This window comes from Aulonocara sp. 'chitande type north' Nkhata Bay, linkage group LG18 (assembly GCF_057382095.1).
Source record: "Aulonocara sp. 'chitande type north' Nkhata Bay isolate Kocher_YH1m ecotype deep benthic linkage group LG18, A_spYH_male_GT1.1, whole genome shotgun sequence".
In the NCBI taxonomy this organism is placed as follows: Eukaryota; Metazoa; Chordata; class Actinopteri; order Cichliformes; family Cichlidae; genus Aulonocara; species Aulonocara sp. 'chitande type north' Nkhata Bay.
The window spans coordinates 23,043,453-23,060,906 of record NC_141361.1 but is presented as its reverse complement, the minus strand read 5'-3'; the positions used below and the strand labels follow the sequence as shown (position 1 = coordinate 23,060,906).

General features: G+C 41.9%; 2 protein-coding genes across 2 annotated transcripts; one reads left to right on the top strand and one right to left on the bottom strand.

The window, feature by feature from the left end:
- The first annotated feature begins 8,161 nt into the window (after positions 1–8,161).
- LOC147308558 (uncharacterized) lies at positions 8,162–11,038 on the top strand. Its single transcript, XM_086272677.1, has 7 exons — positions 8,162–8,252; positions 8,819–8,919; positions 9,835–9,863; positions 9,964–10,039; positions 10,112–10,246; positions 10,337–10,431; positions 10,509–11,038. Exons 2-7 carry the CDS (start codon positions 8,826–8,828, stop codon positions 10,851–10,853), a joined length of 774 nt encoding a protein of 257 aa, XP_086128803.1. The 5' UTR covers positions 8,162–8,252; positions 8,819–8,825; the 3' UTR covers positions 10,854–11,038.
- Positions 11,005–15,541, bottom strand: sf3a2 (splicing factor 3a, subunit 2). Its single transcript, XM_086272676.1, has 8 exons — positions 15,392–15,541; positions 13,700–13,968; positions 13,541–13,587; positions 13,257–13,366; positions 13,083–13,132; positions 12,689–12,829; positions 12,525–12,593; positions 11,005–11,959 (listed from the first exon to the last, which is right to left on the bottom strand). The coding sequence occupies exons 2-8, from the start codon at positions 13,895–13,897 to the stop codon at positions 11,690–11,692; spliced, it is 885 nt and encodes a 294-aa protein (XP_086128802.1). The 5' UTR covers positions 13,898–13,968; positions 15,392–15,541; the 3' UTR covers positions 11,005–11,689.
- Positions 15,542–17,454: the final 1,913 nt, after the last annotated feature.

Genomic DNA, 17,454 nt, shown 5'->3' with positions numbered 1-17,454 from the left:
CTCAAGGCCTGTGCCCCCCAGCTGTGTGGAGTCTTTCATAAACTGTTTATGCTGAGTCTGAGTCTGCAGAGGGTCCCGGTGATGTGGAAGACATCATGCCTCGTCCCTGTACCAAAGACGCCTCGTCCCAGTGGCCCCCAGGATTACAGGCCCGTGGCACTGACCTCCCACATCATGAAGACCCTGGAAAGGCTCATCCTGGACCAGCTGCGACCCATAGTAAGACCACATCTGGATCCCCTTCAGTTCGCTTATCAGCCTCGTCTCGGAACAGAGGACGCCATCATCTACCTGCTCAATCGTGTCTACACCCATCTGGACCAGCCGGCGAGCACTGTGAGGGTCATGTTTTTTGACTTTTCCAGTGCTTTCAACACCATCAGGCCGACCCTCCTGGGTGATAAGTTAGCAGCGATGCAGGTGGATGCTTCTCTGGTGTCCTGGATTGTTGATTACCTGACAGGAAGACCACAATATGTACGTCTCCCACAGTGTGTGTCTGACAAGGTGACTAGCAACACAGGGGCACCACAGGGGACTGTCCTCTCCCCCTTCCTCTTCACCCTCTACACCACAGACTTCAGCCACTGCACAGAGACCTGCCATCTTCAGAAGTTTTCTGATGACTCTGCGGTGGTTGGATGCATCAGCAGGGATGATGAGACAGAGTACCGGGCTGTGGTCGACTCCTTTGTCACGTGGTGTGAGCAGAATCATCTGCAGCTCAACGTGGCAAAGACCAAGGAACTGATCGTGGACTTCAGGAAGACCAGGAAACACTTGACCCCTGTTTCAATCCAGGGGGTCAGTGTTGACATTGTGGAGGACTATAAATACCTTGGAGTACACATTGACAATAAACTGGACTGGGCTAAAAACACCACAGCACTTTACAGGAAGGGCCAGAGTCGTCTCTATTTTTTGAGGCGACTGAGGTCCTTCAACATCTGCCAGAAAATGCTGAGGATTTTCTATGAGTCTGTTGTGGCCAGTGCGATCCTCTATGCTGTTGCATGCTGGGGGAGCAGGCTGAGGGTCGCAGATGCCAACAGACTTAATAAACTGATCCGTAAGGCCAGCAATGTTGTGGGGATGGAGCTGGACTCCCTCAAGGTGGTGTCGGAGAGGCGGATGCTGTCCAAGATAAAGACAATGTTGGATAACACCTCCCACCCACTCCATGACATGCTGGTCAGTCACAGGAGCACGTTCAGTGAGAGACTGAGATTACCGAAAAGCACCACTGAACGACACAGGAAATCATTCCTGCCTGTGGCCATCTCCCTGTACAACGCATCCACTTAACACACTGTTTGCTGCTACAACTACACATGTTTCTTTTCCAAATATTTATTTATAAGTGACTTATGTATGTATGTATGTATATATATGTATATATTGTACTATTCTTAGTTAGCGTATTGTCTGTCTTGTCTTAATGTTGGTTTAAAATGGAGCACTGTAACAAAAAATAATTTCCCCCAGGGATCAATAAAGTATTCTGATTCTGATTCTGATTCTTTTCTCTCATTTCTTAAGGAGACACTGCACACCAAGTTTTTGGCCTTTAGGAGTCACCTTGTTGGTGAAAAATAAGGATTTTTTCCCTGACAAATTGTATTATTCAACTAAAGAAATTGGAACAAATGATATGTTTTTGGAATGGGTTCTGCTAGTAACAATTGGTTGTTACTAGCATTGTTTTTTGTTTTCTGTTATGTGTAGACTCAACACTAATTCATCCCGTGAGTTAGGTACCTTTGTTATGCTTTACAGATTCATAGGTCAGTGTTAAGTGGCTTAAAAAAAGAAATAATTTCTCTGAAAATGCCACAAGGAGCGGATGGAAAATAAACGGAAAAGCACCCATTGTACAGAGAAGACCCTCAAAAATCCTGGATAAGTACTGCTGAAGGCCACTTAGAAAAATTTTACAAGAAACCCTCCTTTGAAGCAAAGTATAAAGAAATAAGTGGTGGCGCAAGCTCATTGTGCAGCACTGTGTTTTAGAGGATTGAAGAAGAGCAACAAGCCTGCCTTGTTTGCAAGATATTTTGTAACCCTCGCAAGCCTGCAAAATCCAAAATCTTAGAAGGTCTCGAAGATTACATCCCTAATAGCACAGACTGAGCACTGCCACTGATGACTAAGACGGGCAGAAAGAAACCTTGATTAGAAGAAGGATGACACGTGAGTAAGAGGGGGTTTATGATGTTGTCAGGCAGCACTCATTTCTCTTAACAGCTGTAACATAAGACTGACATATGAGTGGAGGATTAAGGCCACAGTTTTTAGGAATGTGTTTGTGAGGAACCTTGAGCTTGTCTTTCATATGAAATATACACATTTCTAAGCTCTTGTGTGCATAGAGTAGACATAAGGGTAGTGGAAATCAGACAGCATATTGCTTCTCTTTCAGCATGAGCCTCAAGCAGTCTTACCCATAAGTAAATTAACACCAATCAGTCCAAACCACACCTCCTGCCTCTTCCTTCATGTGCCTGTGATTGGTTTATTATTGCCACAAAACAAAAACTCCCTGCAGTCATTTGAAATCTCCAAGTGAAATCTCCTTTGGAACTTAGTGAGACCTTCGCAAATTCGTTCTAAAGTTAAAGTCATTGCCTGTATGCACAAAATTATAATTTGCCTATTCAGTTGTGAGAGATTTGGGATCTTGCAAGTTTTGTTGCGTTTTCTTCTGCCGATTTTAGCAACTGCAGAGCAGTAATAGTCAATCACACGCTTCCTCAGTGCATGAGGTTTCACATTACTCGTATCCCGTGGGCGCATGCAGCATTAGGGCTGTGACAGAAGCTGTGAAGCACTGGCCTGGAATCGCTGCTTTGGAGCATGCTCAAAGGCTAAACAGTCTCAAATGAATAGATGGTAATTAATACACAAAGCACCCGGGAGAGTGAAGTACAATCTCAGGGCAAATTAGTCCATCAATAAAATGGCCCACAGACACAATTTGAAACAGGGACTGGGGTGAGGGGTGGAGTCAGTATGATAGGCAGTGAAAAGCATCAAAGTTACATAAAAATAGACAATGAGGTCTGTAGAAAGGGGGAGGCATATTATAATCAAACATTAGTAATTAGATTTCTATCGTCTCTAAAGAAATCCAACAACTCTAACAAATTACTCTTCCATCTTCTTCACTTTTCTCTTCCCTCACAATCCATCGATCTCCGATAATGATGAAATATGGCTTTGAGATATTTGAAGAAAAGTGATCGCAAATAACCTGCACAAAATGAAAATTTCAACTGTGCTATTCTTCTTAAACCGCCCCAGTCAGAGTCATCATCTTGCATATTCCAGCGTTCCTGTGCGTCAAACTCCTTTTTCAGGCATCTCTCTCTGTGGATGTTACACCTCTGCTTCCATCTCCGAGGATGTGAAAATGATGGGCAGATTATCACATTGTCTGGACATCTGTGCATTTATCTGCCTGAGGGTGAGGTCTGAATTACAGAAAAATGCCCCCCCAAGGTGCAGAACTCACAGTCACGATCTGGGCAGCTCCTTGTTGTGGTCTCTGAAAGATCAAAGGCTGAGGAGGGCTGCATGAAGAGATACAGAGTGGCAGAGAGGCACACGAGTCCCACGGTGGCTCCAGGAGAACATGAAGGCTTTGGTTTGAGATTTAAAGTGAAAGGCAAGCAGCACCGAGACATGTGACTGAATCCTTGCTGATCCAGTGTCATTCATCTTCAAATGCTAGTTTTACACTGTCAGCACATCTGAGAAACATGATGTCTAACACACAGGCAGATATCTGCGCTGGAAGGCGGGCAGGTTGTCCTATGAGGCTGCCTGCTAAATGAGGGCTCCTCAGTCAGTGCTGTTGACTTACTCTGAGGCTGGTAACCGCTGGTACGGTATGGCTGTAACCATATAGACATTTAAGGAATTAGCAGCTATATATAAAACTGCAAATGGACACTTAAGTTAATGAGAGAATAATAAAGTGTAATTAGTAAAGAGATTGAGTTTAATAAGCGACATATTATGGATTCACTTTGTTCTGTACATATATTATTAAGTCTGTATGGAGAGCTGCATTGCTACATCAGCAACACTGCATCCACAGAGTGCCTTGTTAGTGCTTGTAAACTGAAAATGATTCAGCCTCACAGACAACACAAGGTCACCACTTATGCTCAGGTCTTTTTAAGCATGTGTATTTCAAACTTTCAACCTCCATATGTGAACAAACCCAATTAGGAGTGCTGAGACTGAGACAGAGGTTTCATTCAAAGAAGCACAAGCAGTTGAATAAAACAGTCTATAAGATTTCTGGTGGATCTATGCAGGATAAATCATGCTCTGCTTCTGTTAGGAAGCCCTACCCACTAATCAAACATTGTCTTAATTCTCCATCTCCAGGATCCAGCATCATATTGTCTCAACAAACTGTAAATCGTCCACATCCCTTAAATTTAAGACCAAATCAGGTCTTTTGCAAGTTTCTTAATCTCTCTTTTTATTCCACATCTCAGTGCTTGGTATTAAAATATTTGAATATTCTTCTTTCAAATTAGTGTTAATACTTTTATTAGTACAAGTATTGGCTGTAGAGTTTCCTTCCCACCGTCGCCAAGTGCTTACTCTTAGTTTGATTGTTGGGATTTTGTCTCTATTATCGTAGGATGTTTACTTACAATATAAAGCACTATGAGGTGACTGTTGTTGTGATTTGGGACGAGATGAATTGAATTGAATTGAATTGAATTGAATTGAATTGAATTGAATTGAATTGAATTGAATTGAATTGAGGATGACACCAGCCACTGAGCTCACGTGTCAACATAACCACATGACAGGAAATTAAAATCCATTTACTGATAAGGACTAAGACTGAAAGCCCTGGTAAAGTCTATCAAGTCCACCCTGAGTTGTTCAGTGAGGCTCTGTTCAGAGTGTTGTCATTCTTTTTTCTGAATAGACACGATGCCTAAAATCCCTTCAGCTGTTATTTTTCTCCTATAATACATTTTCATTGGGAATATTATGTTTAGAATGAATTTAAGCTATTAAAAAAGAAAGGAAAACCTACTCATTGAGCGCACTACAGGGTCAGGCTCACCTTCTGGACTCGCTACAGAATTGAAACACTCTGTATGCATGGTACATAAGGCAGTCAAGCAATCATTTTACAATCCTGTACTTCACTGACTGGCACTCAGTGTGTACTCACCTAAAACACTTTTGAAGGACATGGACAGCACTGTTGTATTTATAAACTCACAGACCACTTCATATGGCAGCGACTCAGTGTATCTAGGCATTAAGACATCATTATGACAACCTACTGAAGTTGAAATTGAGCATCTGAATGGGGAAGAAAGATGATTTAAGTGACGGTGAACATGGTTGTTTGTCCCAGACATGCTGATCTAAGTATTTCAGAAATTGCTGCTTTACTGGGATTTTTCTACACAACCATCTCCAGGGTTTACAGAGGATGGTCCAAAAAACTCCAAGGAGACTGGCCAGACTACTTGAAGTTGATAGGAAAGTAACATTAACTAATATAATTACCCATTACACCCAAGGTATCTAGAAGAGCATCTCTTAATACACTGAAACTTGAAGCAGATCTGATACAGCAGGAGACTTTGCCGGTGAATTATGACCTCAGTTTCCTGAGAGTGCAGTTCACTGATGTGGTCTTCTGCTGATGAGCAATTGAACATTGTTTAAATGCCACAACCTGCCTTAGTATCAGCTTCATGTATCCTCTTTTTTGCGTGGATGCCTCGACACTACAGGCACCCACCTGTTACACGAAGAGAACACCTACAGTGGTCCCCTGTAGAAACCTGGATTCCACTTCATAGCATGAGTCTGGGATTACATGAAGACTCAGAGACAGCCTACCTACACAGAAGAAATGTGGCGTGTTCTCCACGATGCTTGGAGCCATCTGTGTACCAAGCACCTTAAAAAGTGTGCAAATGTGCTGAGAACAACATTTTAAAAAGGTCACACTAATTCCTGATTTGAATACTTATTAGTTTACTTCACTTTGCATGAAGTTTATTGAAAAAAAAAATACACGGTCAGTGATATGACCAACACATTACTGTATATGGTTATGCACAGTAAAATAATATTCCAAAATATTCCATCTGGAAAAAAATAAATGGATAAAAATACATTTGGAGTAGAGGGAAAGTTTAGATATGCAGGGGGTTTTTCAGGAGTGTGTTTGTATTTTTAATAAGCCAAGCCTTTAGGGAGTTGAGACTCTAATATATCAAGTCTCTGAGCGGTCACGTATTCTGGTTTGTGACGTCTTGAGGCTACAGCACCAGAAAAACTACTTTAATTGTAAGGTTTGCCATATCAGGTCTTTTTTTCCCCAGTGATTTCAAACTAAAGCGATGTAACAGTGTAATTAAAAGCAATTAAAATAATCAAAGACTGAAACAATATTCAAGGCGTCATAGCCTTTATGTTCCAGACAGACTACAACTAATGCTGCTTCACGCTTCTTCGTGCTACTCAGTGAGAGAGGGCACAGAGCAGCTCCCACTGCGTGCTGGACAGGCAGCTTGTTCTCTGAGCACAGTCCCCATTATGTAAGGACAAAAGGGGACAGAAAGCTTCACCCAGCTAAGATCTCTCTAGTGCCCGAATCTGGAACGTACATGTCCGTGAGCAATGTTTGCTCGTTTATATTGGATAAAATGTGTCCACAGGAGGGTTAGAGTTGCCCTTGAAACATTCTTTAAGGTTTTGTCCCAAACTTGCAAAGTTTCACTTTATTACCTTGACGTGTGCTCAATAAAGGATGAAAGGAGAACCCCAGATTACAGAGTGCTGAGAAAGAAAAAAATTTAAATCTCTATGTTCATTTTGAAACTTGGTGGAATTATTTTTATCCAGATCAAATGAGCTTTCAATCAGTGATAATAGAAAGAACTCTTCACACAGATGACGCACTCTAGCATGCGGTGAAGGAGCATCCTTGGGACTAATAAGTACCGACAAATCAGCGGGGTGAGAGTGTGCATTTGGTCAATTAAGGCCACAGACAAGCTCATTATAAGCAAGCATGCCGAGTGTTTTGAATTTAAAAAAAAAAGAATGCAATAAAAAGCTGAAAATCAGCTAAATGCTGGTCGGAGTTCTGCGGATTAGATCGACAAACAATTAACACATTTTTGGGGAATGAAGTATATGTGGAGGTCTGCTAGAGGCTGCTTGCATTACATTGGAAAACAAAGAGTATATCCCCGGTTTGTTTAGGTCAGTCTCTTCACTTCAAAGGCTACAGAGCAAACATCCAATTTTAATAACTGACAGCTAAAGCAGTGTGCGATTCAACTGGAATTGGGCACAGTACCAGCAAAGGTATGACTCATCAGCATCGCCACAAGTCTGTTTATCAACACTTCCTCTCCCCTCCCACATAAAGGTGGCCTGCAACCACCTAACCCTGATATAACCTAATCAGATTTACATCTGTTCGCGTGGCTTCTTGTTAGTGGCCTCCATGTCACATAGAAGGATGAGTTTGCCTCCAGGCTTCACATCACACACAGAATGACAATACCTACTTGTCTTATTAATTTAACAAGGGGAAAAAAGAGGAAATATGCTGCAAAGCATCTGCATGAATATAATCTGCTCAGACAAAATGGCCTAATGTGTCTGAAGTGCTGGCATCGCAGATGTAGCTTCATAAAAAGAAATTTGGCAGACCCTCTGTCTGTTTGACGGCTAATATGGCTGACAGACCACAGGCCTCATCTGCAGAGCAAAGTGCCACAGACTCTATCTCCCTAATAGCGCAGCAGCGCTCTCTGCTGGTGAGTAATAATACAAAATTCAAACCCCACTCACCTCTCTTTTGCAGCATTTTTGACCATTTGCTTAAAAATATCAAAATCACTGTTTGCAGCACGTTGCTGTTCAAAAACTTTGACATTTTTCCTCCTTGACTCCTTGGACACAAAGTGATATTTATCCAAAATGGGTCAGAGTTTTTCAGAACTGGTTATTTCCCCCCACCCTCATCACTCTGTGATCTAGTGGTTGCATAAAGCATGTTAATGTCAGCCCTCCCTCAGTCAGCGCCTGACACCTAATACCTTTTTGTTTTTTCATTCTCTGCCACCTGTTCTTGGCTATCAGACAGTTCAGAGTGAAACTCAGCTGCCATCTTTGTGGAGGAACAACAGCTCTGTGACAAAGGCTTCCCAGCACTGCCCAGGGGACCCCAAATGTTGAGGCAGGTAGGTATTCTTTCAATTGGGGTTTGACTTTACAGCTGAAACACAGAAAAGATTGATCAAGAATATAAGAGAAACATTAGGGCTTTAATTTTTTTGTGTATTTATATAGTGTGTATCCATTTGTCTGCTGGTACCATTGCTTTATCTATTTATAGGCCTGGAAGGGCATTACCTCAGTGTCTGTTGAGAAATGTCATGCAACACATAAGGCCCTTACTGTATTCATTTGTAAATGTTAAGGTCAGCAAACTGCTTTAATTTAATGCAAAAGTGGCAAAGTTGACCTTTTACTAGTATCGTTTTATGCAGTCAAAACTGAATCCCAATGAGACATCAGGATTTTTTTTTTTTTTTATGGGGGAAGGAATAGTGATAAGAACAACTGTGATAAGAGTGCGATCCAATGAATTATCTCGCATTCAGAACTTAAGAAAAAGCAAGAACATCCCTTAAAAAAACTGAACTGGCCTCTGCAGCTTTTGTGATCTTTTTGTGATTGTCTGCTAAAACATGAAAAATTTAAATGATTTGCTACTCCCATGTTCCTTCTCCTCCATCTCTCTCAGGGAAGAAATGGAAGAAAGCTATGAAACATTTGAAGAGGAGTTATGGCCACCAAGAGCAGATCCTCCTCCACAGAAACCTGTTAGGCAGATCCGCAAACCAGGTGGCGACACACACACACACGCACTGAATTGTTAATGACTATGCATAAATGATTTCTTCCATTGCAAATACAGGATATGCGTACAACTCTATAAATACTAGGGAACAGCAGCACAAGGAGCCACCGAAATCTGACTCCTGGTGGAAAGCAACACAGTGATAATGAGCCACAGCCATGCTGGATGGATCATTTCTCAGTGCAGTGGGGTGCACTGCGCTTATTTCCACAAAAATAACATCTTCTGAAACATAAATCTAAACAAAAAAAGGAAAGTATCATATTTTCATGTCATATGTTTATGAGGCCTCTACAGCAGGAGTTTCTGGAAACTTTTTTTTTTTGGAGAAACATTTTTCAGACTCATTGTCACAGTTTATTGCACAGTTTAGCTGGTTTGGTCTTGACAGTGTAGAAGTCGAATTGTTCTCTGCGCGGCTAACAAGCTAGGCTATCAAATAGCACCAATGGCTGTAGAAAACAATAGCACCAACAGCTTCATGACAGTTTTGCTTCTCACACTCATATCTGACTTTGCGCTGGGCATAAAAATCTGGGCTTTTGTTCTTTTATTGGTTAATGATCAAGTGCATCAACCTCACCCTGAACTTTGTGCTAAGTGCATGTTGAGATGGGGAAACATAGCATTTAACATTCAGCTCAAAGCCAGCCGGAGCTCCCAGCATGCCTGCAGTCTTTTCAACCAGAACAGTATTTTTCACTGATGACTTGTAGTTTATCTACAGAGGAGTTAATAAAATTGAAAAACATGTGTTCAGCCAGCACAAGTATATGAATATATGTTAATAGATGTAAACAAACCAGTTCCAGATTGAGTGCATGGCTGTTTGGGGTTTTGTTTTTTTGTTAATGGTGTATGATATCACCCTTCATTAAATCTCCATCTGTCCCTTCCAGAAATGTACGCTACCAGAAAAATCAGGGAGGTAGGTTGGAAAACAACCAGCATTAACAATTTCTCACTCAGCTGCCAGCCCTCACAGCTCACAGACGTTTTTTATTAACCTTCACATTGTTCTTAAATAGGAAATGGCTCCAGCTCCACAGCAGCCAGCACCAGAACCCAAGACTATAACCAGAGAAGTCAGTTTCCCCAAACCAAGTGAGTCCCATCTTTCTCCCCTACCCTTGTCTCCCTGATCCGTGCATCCTGTTAACTTCTTTTTTCTTTCAGCATCCTTGCACAAAACCTTGTCCATTCAGAATCCGACTCAGATCGAAACCCCGTGGGAGAACGTCACCCTGAACCGCTGTTTGCTTGTGGCCATTACCATCCTGGTGCTCACCTCAGGTTTTCAGAGGCTCAATGGCAAGTAAACCAGTGAACTAAAGTGAAAACTCAGGTATGAAAATAGCACATCTACTGTGAGTGAGTGATCCTTTCTTGTAACCAAAACAGAAACCTTACGTGGTCACAAAGCAGTTGAAGAGGAAGAAACTGGACTGACCATGAGGCGATCAGGCTCACTGCGACACAGAAGACCACTGCCGGAGGTAAATTGGCGATTAAAAATGATCGCTGATCAACATAGGTGGCGTGAACATTTTGTTTGATTGTTCTCCCCCGGCAGCCTGAAACATCTCTGTGGGAAGTCGTGTTTTGGTGGCTGCCTGACTTTGATGACGAGGAAGAAGAGGACGATGATGATGGAGAGGTTAAAAGGGGAAAATCAAAGAGAGGAGCAACAGCACGAGGATTAAGAGCTCTGAGAAACAAACCACTTCCAGATAAGAAACTCATAAAGCAAAGAGATAAGAACTTAAAGGGCAGGAGAGCCACGAAAGCCAGAAATGAAGAAATCAAAGTAAAGAAAGGTAGAGACAAAAAAGGTGATCCTGAAGATGCAGGAGATGAGGAGGCTGTTGCTCAGGAAAATAAGAGGTCAGAGGCAAAGAAAAAGAGTCCAGAAGAATAATTTCACTCTAGTAGAAGCTATTTTCTCATCAGCTGGTATGATTTATTCATTATTAAAAGGTGGCAATTTTGTCAAAATCTGAGCCTTAAAGTGTGCTTGCAATTAAATCTTCTGACATGACTTTGTGCTGTGTTATAGATTTGGATGCTTTCTGGTGGTTTGGTGTATTAAATCCTTTATTTCAAACTGAGGCATCTTGTTAACAAATTTGTTTTTCTGGTTCTGAAAGGTGGCACTGAATAAATTATTCCCATCCATTCAAATGCAGTTAAAATGTCAACAGTGTGTTGCTAGAAGTGACTTCAAGTGTCAAGTGACTTCATTTGTCCAGTTTAGCTTGTTGTAGAGCCACTAAAGAGAGCCCAGTTAAATAAAACTGTCCTCTCAGTAAATTCAGGTTTTCACACTGATAAGCAAAGCTGAGATTCAGTATTTAAAGAACACTCAAGAAATCTTTTGGTGGAATATCTTTATAAAATCAAAGACTCTTATGACACAAACATTTTCTGTTTGTCCACAGCATTTAATTACAAAACCATAATCCTAAAATACGAACTTCCAATCACACCTCCATATCCAGAATGTGGATATTATTACAAAAGAGTGTGGTCATATTTATGATGCTGCAGTAAGAGACTGCCCTGCACATTTACATAAACCAAACAAAGACTGAAAACTCCAATAAACATGAACTTTAACCCTTTGCAGAAATAATAAAACTAAACATAACTGCAGTATCTACAAGGAGATGGACATTGTAAACAGGCAGGGCAGTGCGACTACACACCATTACAGAAATCAAGGTAAATCACTAAAAACAGATCACTGGCCAGAGATCAGTTATTAGCTAATGTAAGGCCCTCCGGAGGGGGTGGCCTCATTGGCATGGGGGGCATGGGCATCTGTGGGGGCATCTGAGGGGCTCCTGGGGCACCAGGCGGAAGAGGAGGGATGGACATTCCCCCTGGAGGGGGAGGGGGCAGAGAGTCGTTTGATGGGTGATCTCCACTCATAAGGGGAGGAGGACGCTTCACAGTGGCAGCAGGTGCTGGGCCGCTCGACTGGGTAACAGGTTTCTCCATTTTGAAGTGGAACTGTAGGAAAAACTGGATAGAACAACAAAAAAAGAACAATTAAAGACATGTTTCCACTATTAGAAACAATTTAGGAAAACTAATATACGAGTTCCACTAGTTCAAACTAGTGTATCACAGAAACTTTTTACAAGGATTTTTAAGATGAAGAGGTAAACATATAGAACAAATATTAAGGTCACTTTATTGACTCACTGTTCCCATCAACTGCTATTTGTGCATAACAGCTTGAAAAAATTTGAAATATAAACAAGTTCAAGCGACCGTTTTACCTTCATTCACCCACGGGCTGACATTCACCCACGTTTGTTTACTAATTAGATCAGGTTTGCATGTAAATGAGGTAAACAATGATTCAGAGCTCTCTCACTCTGCGGCACATTATTGACTTCTCATACGGAAAGACAGGGAAAATTCCCCAAGGTGCGCATCTTATCAGACAGCTAGAAGCTAAATCTACACCTCAGCTGTTCCGTTTTTGACACACAGTGTGTCCACTTTGCTTCACCCCTCCCATTGGTTCTGGCTGCTGGACCCAATAACTCTACTGGCAGACACTCTGTAACATACATGGTACCTGTTTAGTTTCTTTGTTCCAGTGGGTCCAGAAGCGGTTTTCTGCTTTATCAATTTCTCTGCTGGGTACCTAAAACAGCAAACATCTTGTTATTACACGAGTGAAGGAAAAAATGACAAAGAAAAAAAAAAAACATAAGGGGAAGAGAAAAGTGCAGGTCTCACCTTGAAAGCAATGGTCTCATATGGTTCAGCAGCAAAAAGCAGGTACTGCCAGCGACGATCGGGAGGCTCAATGCGCTGTTCGTAAGCAGACATGAAGCGATGCCTGGGTCCAATTCCTTCAGCGATCTCTGGATAGTCAATCTGATGGGCCAAGGAAAGAAGGTCAGTAACAAATGGCCTTTACTGTTGTGGTGTTGTGAAACTTTGCAGGTTAGAGCATGAGGTTATGATTTGTTCCTGTGACCCAGTTTCAGTGTAAAGCCCCTTTACACTCACCAGATTATCCAAAGAATAAGTGAGCATTTTGCTTTGGTTTGAAGCACACAAATAATAACTTATTTACGTGGCCTCAAAAGGATACTGGATTATGTGCATTCTTTCAAAATATACAAACCTGGAAAAGTAAAGATTGCTGTCCCATCTCTGGATCCCTCTGTTTGGTCACTGTGAATAATTACAAAAAAAAAGAAAAAGAAAACGTTAATTTTTTTTAACAATGCATTTTTTAAAGAAACTAGTATTATAAACCAAACTGTGACTACCATATAAAATGCCAGAGCTTGCCTACCTTTGTATCCTGGTCGACCAATTTTGACAAACTTCTTGACCTCAACTTTCACTTTGGCTGGAGCTGGTTGAGCAGGAGCTTCTTTTGCTTCTTTGGCTGCCCTCCGTGCTCTGAAAAATGTATGTAAAAGGTTTTCCTCAAAATTACATTTATTTAAATTTAAATTTCTCCAGAAGTTTTAAATTGGGACTCATTTGTGTTAAACAGCCACTTTAATTAAATCAGAACATAAAGTTACAGCTATTGCACTTCTGTGTTGTAGCACAGATAATGTATGGACTTACAGATTGGTCTGGTGTTTCTTTCCTTGTGTGTGAGCTAAGTAGCTTCCCTGAAATACAGAGAGACATTTTTTAATTTTTCTTTTCAAATAAGACACCCCGATGACAAGAAATAAAAGCAAATTCAGTTAACAGAGAAATGTCTCATTATGCGTCTCTCACCTCATTGTTGTGAAGTGTCAGACAAAGTTTGCACTCGTATGATCCTAAATGGTTCTTCATAAAGTAGGGGTCTTTGTTGATATCAATGGTCTCCAAGGCCAACTGACGTAACCGTTCTCGCCTGTCACGGTTACTCTCAGAGGCAGATGCCACCCCTCCGCTCCCCGTCTTCCCTCCAGCTCGATGCTGGAAATCCATTTTTGTAAGGTTTTGGACTTAAACAGTCACACGAACGTTGACAGTTACTCCAAATAGATTCCCCCGATTACCTGGTGAAAAACAAAACAATAAGTACTAGGGCTGGGCCATATCATACCATTCATAATACCGGTATAATGTTAGGCAATGATAAGAAAATGAAATATCGCAAAAGAATATGGGTAAAACGCGCATGTGCAGTGCCTTTGTTTTCATACATACATGGCGGAAAAAGCATGGTGGTGACGGAGAATGAGAAGGGCGAAAGCGAATCGTTGAATGAAACAGATGAACCAGAATTGGTTTGTAAAAATGGTGCAACTTCAGTGGTGTGGAACTGGTTTGGCTTTCATCCGTCAGATACACACCAAAGCACATTTTTTGGTAGAGAATGCAAGTGGGCCGTCGTTATTACCGTACCGATTTTATGCAGTACGCGGCGCTCAAAAATCTGTCAAAAAATGTTTTAGTACGACTTTACGAAGCCGCACCACTTGATGGATTGTCGGAGCAGGTACCGTAGTCAGGAGCCTCGCAGAGTAATATGTACTGTGCTTCAACATAATATTACCGCATTGTGTGTATAACCTCTTTTTTAAGTTTTATGGATATTATACATGGTTATGCTCAGGATATGTCGGCAAATTTCCACTGGTAATGCCTTTTGGTTAAACTGTCAGGAAGGAATTTGCATTTGCACTGTTAAATTTTTATATAACTTTAATGCACATAAAAAACAGCTGCTTGTTTAAGTGAAAATACATTGATTTTTTTTTTGCACTGATAAAGTTGTGGAGTTCTAAAATATTTTGTCTCGCGTCAATTATATCGTCAGTTATATTGTTATCGCAAATTTTCAAATATATATCGTGATAAATGTTTTTGGCCATATTACACTGCCCTAACAAGTACTGCCAGTGAAGGTCCACATTAATAACCCTGCACTCCAGGGCTGTAGCACAACAACAGCATCATGTGTAGATTTGCATTATTACTTGTGTTTTAGCTAAGGCTCTAGCCTGGACACATTTTTATTGCTCAAACCTATATGGGTCATATAACCTGTTTTAAAAGCAACTCGTCATTACAATCCCCTCTATACGAAGATTCCCAATGCTAACGTCCTTACAAAAAGTCAACATGAACACTGCGGAGTAAGGCCCAAACAGCGGTTTTTAGAGGACCAAGTTAAGTTATCGGTGGCAATTTACCAGCGAGCAAAAAAAGATTCTTCCCGTTATTAAAAAAGAAATCCATTCTTCTGAATGATCCCAACAACATCTAGCTAGCTGTAGCATTTTAGCATACAAAAGCCGCTAAATGCGCTAGCAATTTTAATGCTAAGCTAATGGTGCTACCAAATAAAAATGAAAAGCTTTTAACAAATACAGATGATTAAAGTGAATATTAAAAATGCAAAATGACCACATCCGTTAGCCACAAAATTAAACATTTTAGGAGACTACAAACAGATTACTTTATCAAAACACTCACCAGTTTCACAACGACAGCGACACGCTCATCTGATTTGTTGCGCGCATGCGCTTCAGTAGATTCTTTTTCCCGGGTTTTGGTGGTTTGCAAAAATCCCTCTGGTGTGTTACTGCCACCTGCTGGGCTGGATCTCCAGCCAACACGACGGCTGGACCTATGAGGGGGGCCTTCGTGTTCTTAAATTTCTGATTGTTTCACAGCAGCAGACACAGGAGGTAAAAAATAATTAATTAAAAAAGATAAACTGCTCAGTGGTTCATTTAGAAATTCTGGCCTTTTTCCTATTTCATTTTCAGTAGAAACACAATTCTAAAACAATTTTTAAAGTTTTGCATTTTTTTTAGTTTTTTTTCTTAATTTCTTAATTTTTTTTCATTGTACTTGACAGTTTTTTTTAGTTTCGATTTCATTTTCAGGTAAGCTGTAGTGCTAAGAGGCCTAAAAGTTCTGCTAGCCACCACTAGCCTGAAGCATTTAAGGCAGGATGGAACAATAATTTCATGTTCTTTACCCCAAATTCTGACACTATCATTCAAATGTGGCAGCACCAATAAATATGCTTATTTAATTTTATTTAATTTATTTAATTTTCATAAGCTTGTGTGAATTGTAGCCTCAGCTTCCCTTTCGTAACTGACACGAGTGGCACCAGATGTGGTCTTCTGCTGCTATATCCTATCAGCTTCAGTGTTCAATGTGTTGCCCATTCAGAGACACTCTTCTGCATATTTTGGTAGTAATCACTGGTTATTTGAGTTACCGTTGCCTTCCTGACAGTTTGAACCAGCTTGATTCTCCGCTGACCTCTAGTATTAGAAAGACATTACAAATACATTTGTATGTGGCAGGGACTAAACACGATCACAGACTTTAGAGGGAAAACCAGCACACCGCAGACCACGGCCTCTCTATGTGAGGATCTAAACGTATTCTACGCTAGATTCGACACAGCGAACACCATGAGACCGGACAGTGTGCGCACCGCGGATGACGTCAGTGCGCACACTGTGTCTGAGGAGGATGTGCGGAAGTGCTTCAGGAAGGTGAACGCACGCAAAGCTACTGGTCCGGACGGGATTCCCGGCCGCGTCCTCAGGTCATGCGCGGCTCAGCTGGCTGGAGTGTTCACGCACATCTTCAACCTTTCCCTCTCTCTGTCTGTAGTCCCAGCCTGCTTCAAAATGGCCACCATCGTCCCTGTACCCAAATCCTCCACCATCTCCTCATTGAACGACTGGCGACCTGTAGCCCTGACCCCCATCGTAAGCAAATGCTTCGAGAAGCTGGTCAGGGACTTCATCTGCTCTGCACTACCCGACTCACTGGACCCTCTACAGTTTGCATACCGCCACAACAGGTCCACTGATGATGCCATAGCCCTGACACTACACACTGCCCTGTCACACCTGGAGAAGAGAGACACGTATGTGAGGATGCTGTTTGTAGATTACAGCTCAGCATTCAATACCATCGTTCCCTCGAAGCTGGACAGGAAACTGCAGGATCTAGGACTGAGCAGCTCCCTCTGCAGCTGGATCCTTAGCTTCTTGTCTGACAGACGCCAGGTGGTCAGACTGGGCAGCATCACCTCATCCCCCATCACACTGAACACTGGTGCTCCACAGGGGTGTGTACTGAGCCCTCTCCTGTACTCACTCTACACCTACGACTGCACAGCCACTAACAGCTCCAACATCATTGTGAAGTTTGCGGACGACACTACAGTGGTGGGTCTTATCACCAACGGTGATGAGACGGCTTACAGGGAGGAGGTCAGCGCCCTGACCCACTGGTGTCAAGACAACCATCTCACCCTCAACGTCGCAAAGACAAAGGAGTTGATAGTGGACTTCCGGAGGTGCAGAGAAGTACACACCCCCATCACCATCAACGGCGCTGCTGTGGAGAGAGTGAGCAGCTTCCGTTTCCTTGGAGTACATCTGGTCAGTACACACAAACAAAACAGTGAAGAAGGCGCAGCAGCGCCTCTTCTTTCTCAGGAGACTGAAAAGATTCGGCATGAGCCCCCGCATCCTCTGGACCTTCTATCACTGTGCCATTGA

Bases quoted from the DNA above. Each gene is read 5' to 3' on its own strand.
- sf3a2 (XM_086272676.1), bottom strand. From the start codon at position 13,897: ATGGATTTCCAGCATCGAGCTGGAGGGAAGACGGGGAGCGGAGGGGTG. The intron at 12,830-13,082 runs GTTTGTATATTT...TTGGCCCATCAG, and splicing joins AGCAATCTTTACTTTTCCAG to ATTGACTATCCAGAGATCGC. The intron at 12,594-12,688 runs GTGAGACCTGCA...TTGCTGTTTTAG, and splicing joins ATGAGACCATTGCTTTCAAG to GTACCCAGCAGAGAAATTGA.
- LOC147308558 (XM_086272677.1), top strand. From the start codon at position 8,826: ATGGAAGAAAGCTATGAAACATTTGAAGAGGAGTTATGGCCACCAAGA. The intron at 10,247-10,336 runs GCAAGTAAACCA...TAACCAAAACAG, and splicing joins AGGTTTTCAGAGGCTCAATG to AAACCTTACGTGGTCACAAA. The intron at 10,432-10,508 runs GTAAATTGGCGA...CTCCCCCGGCAG, and splicing joins ACAGAAGACCACTGCCGGAG to CCTGAAACATCTCTGTGGGA.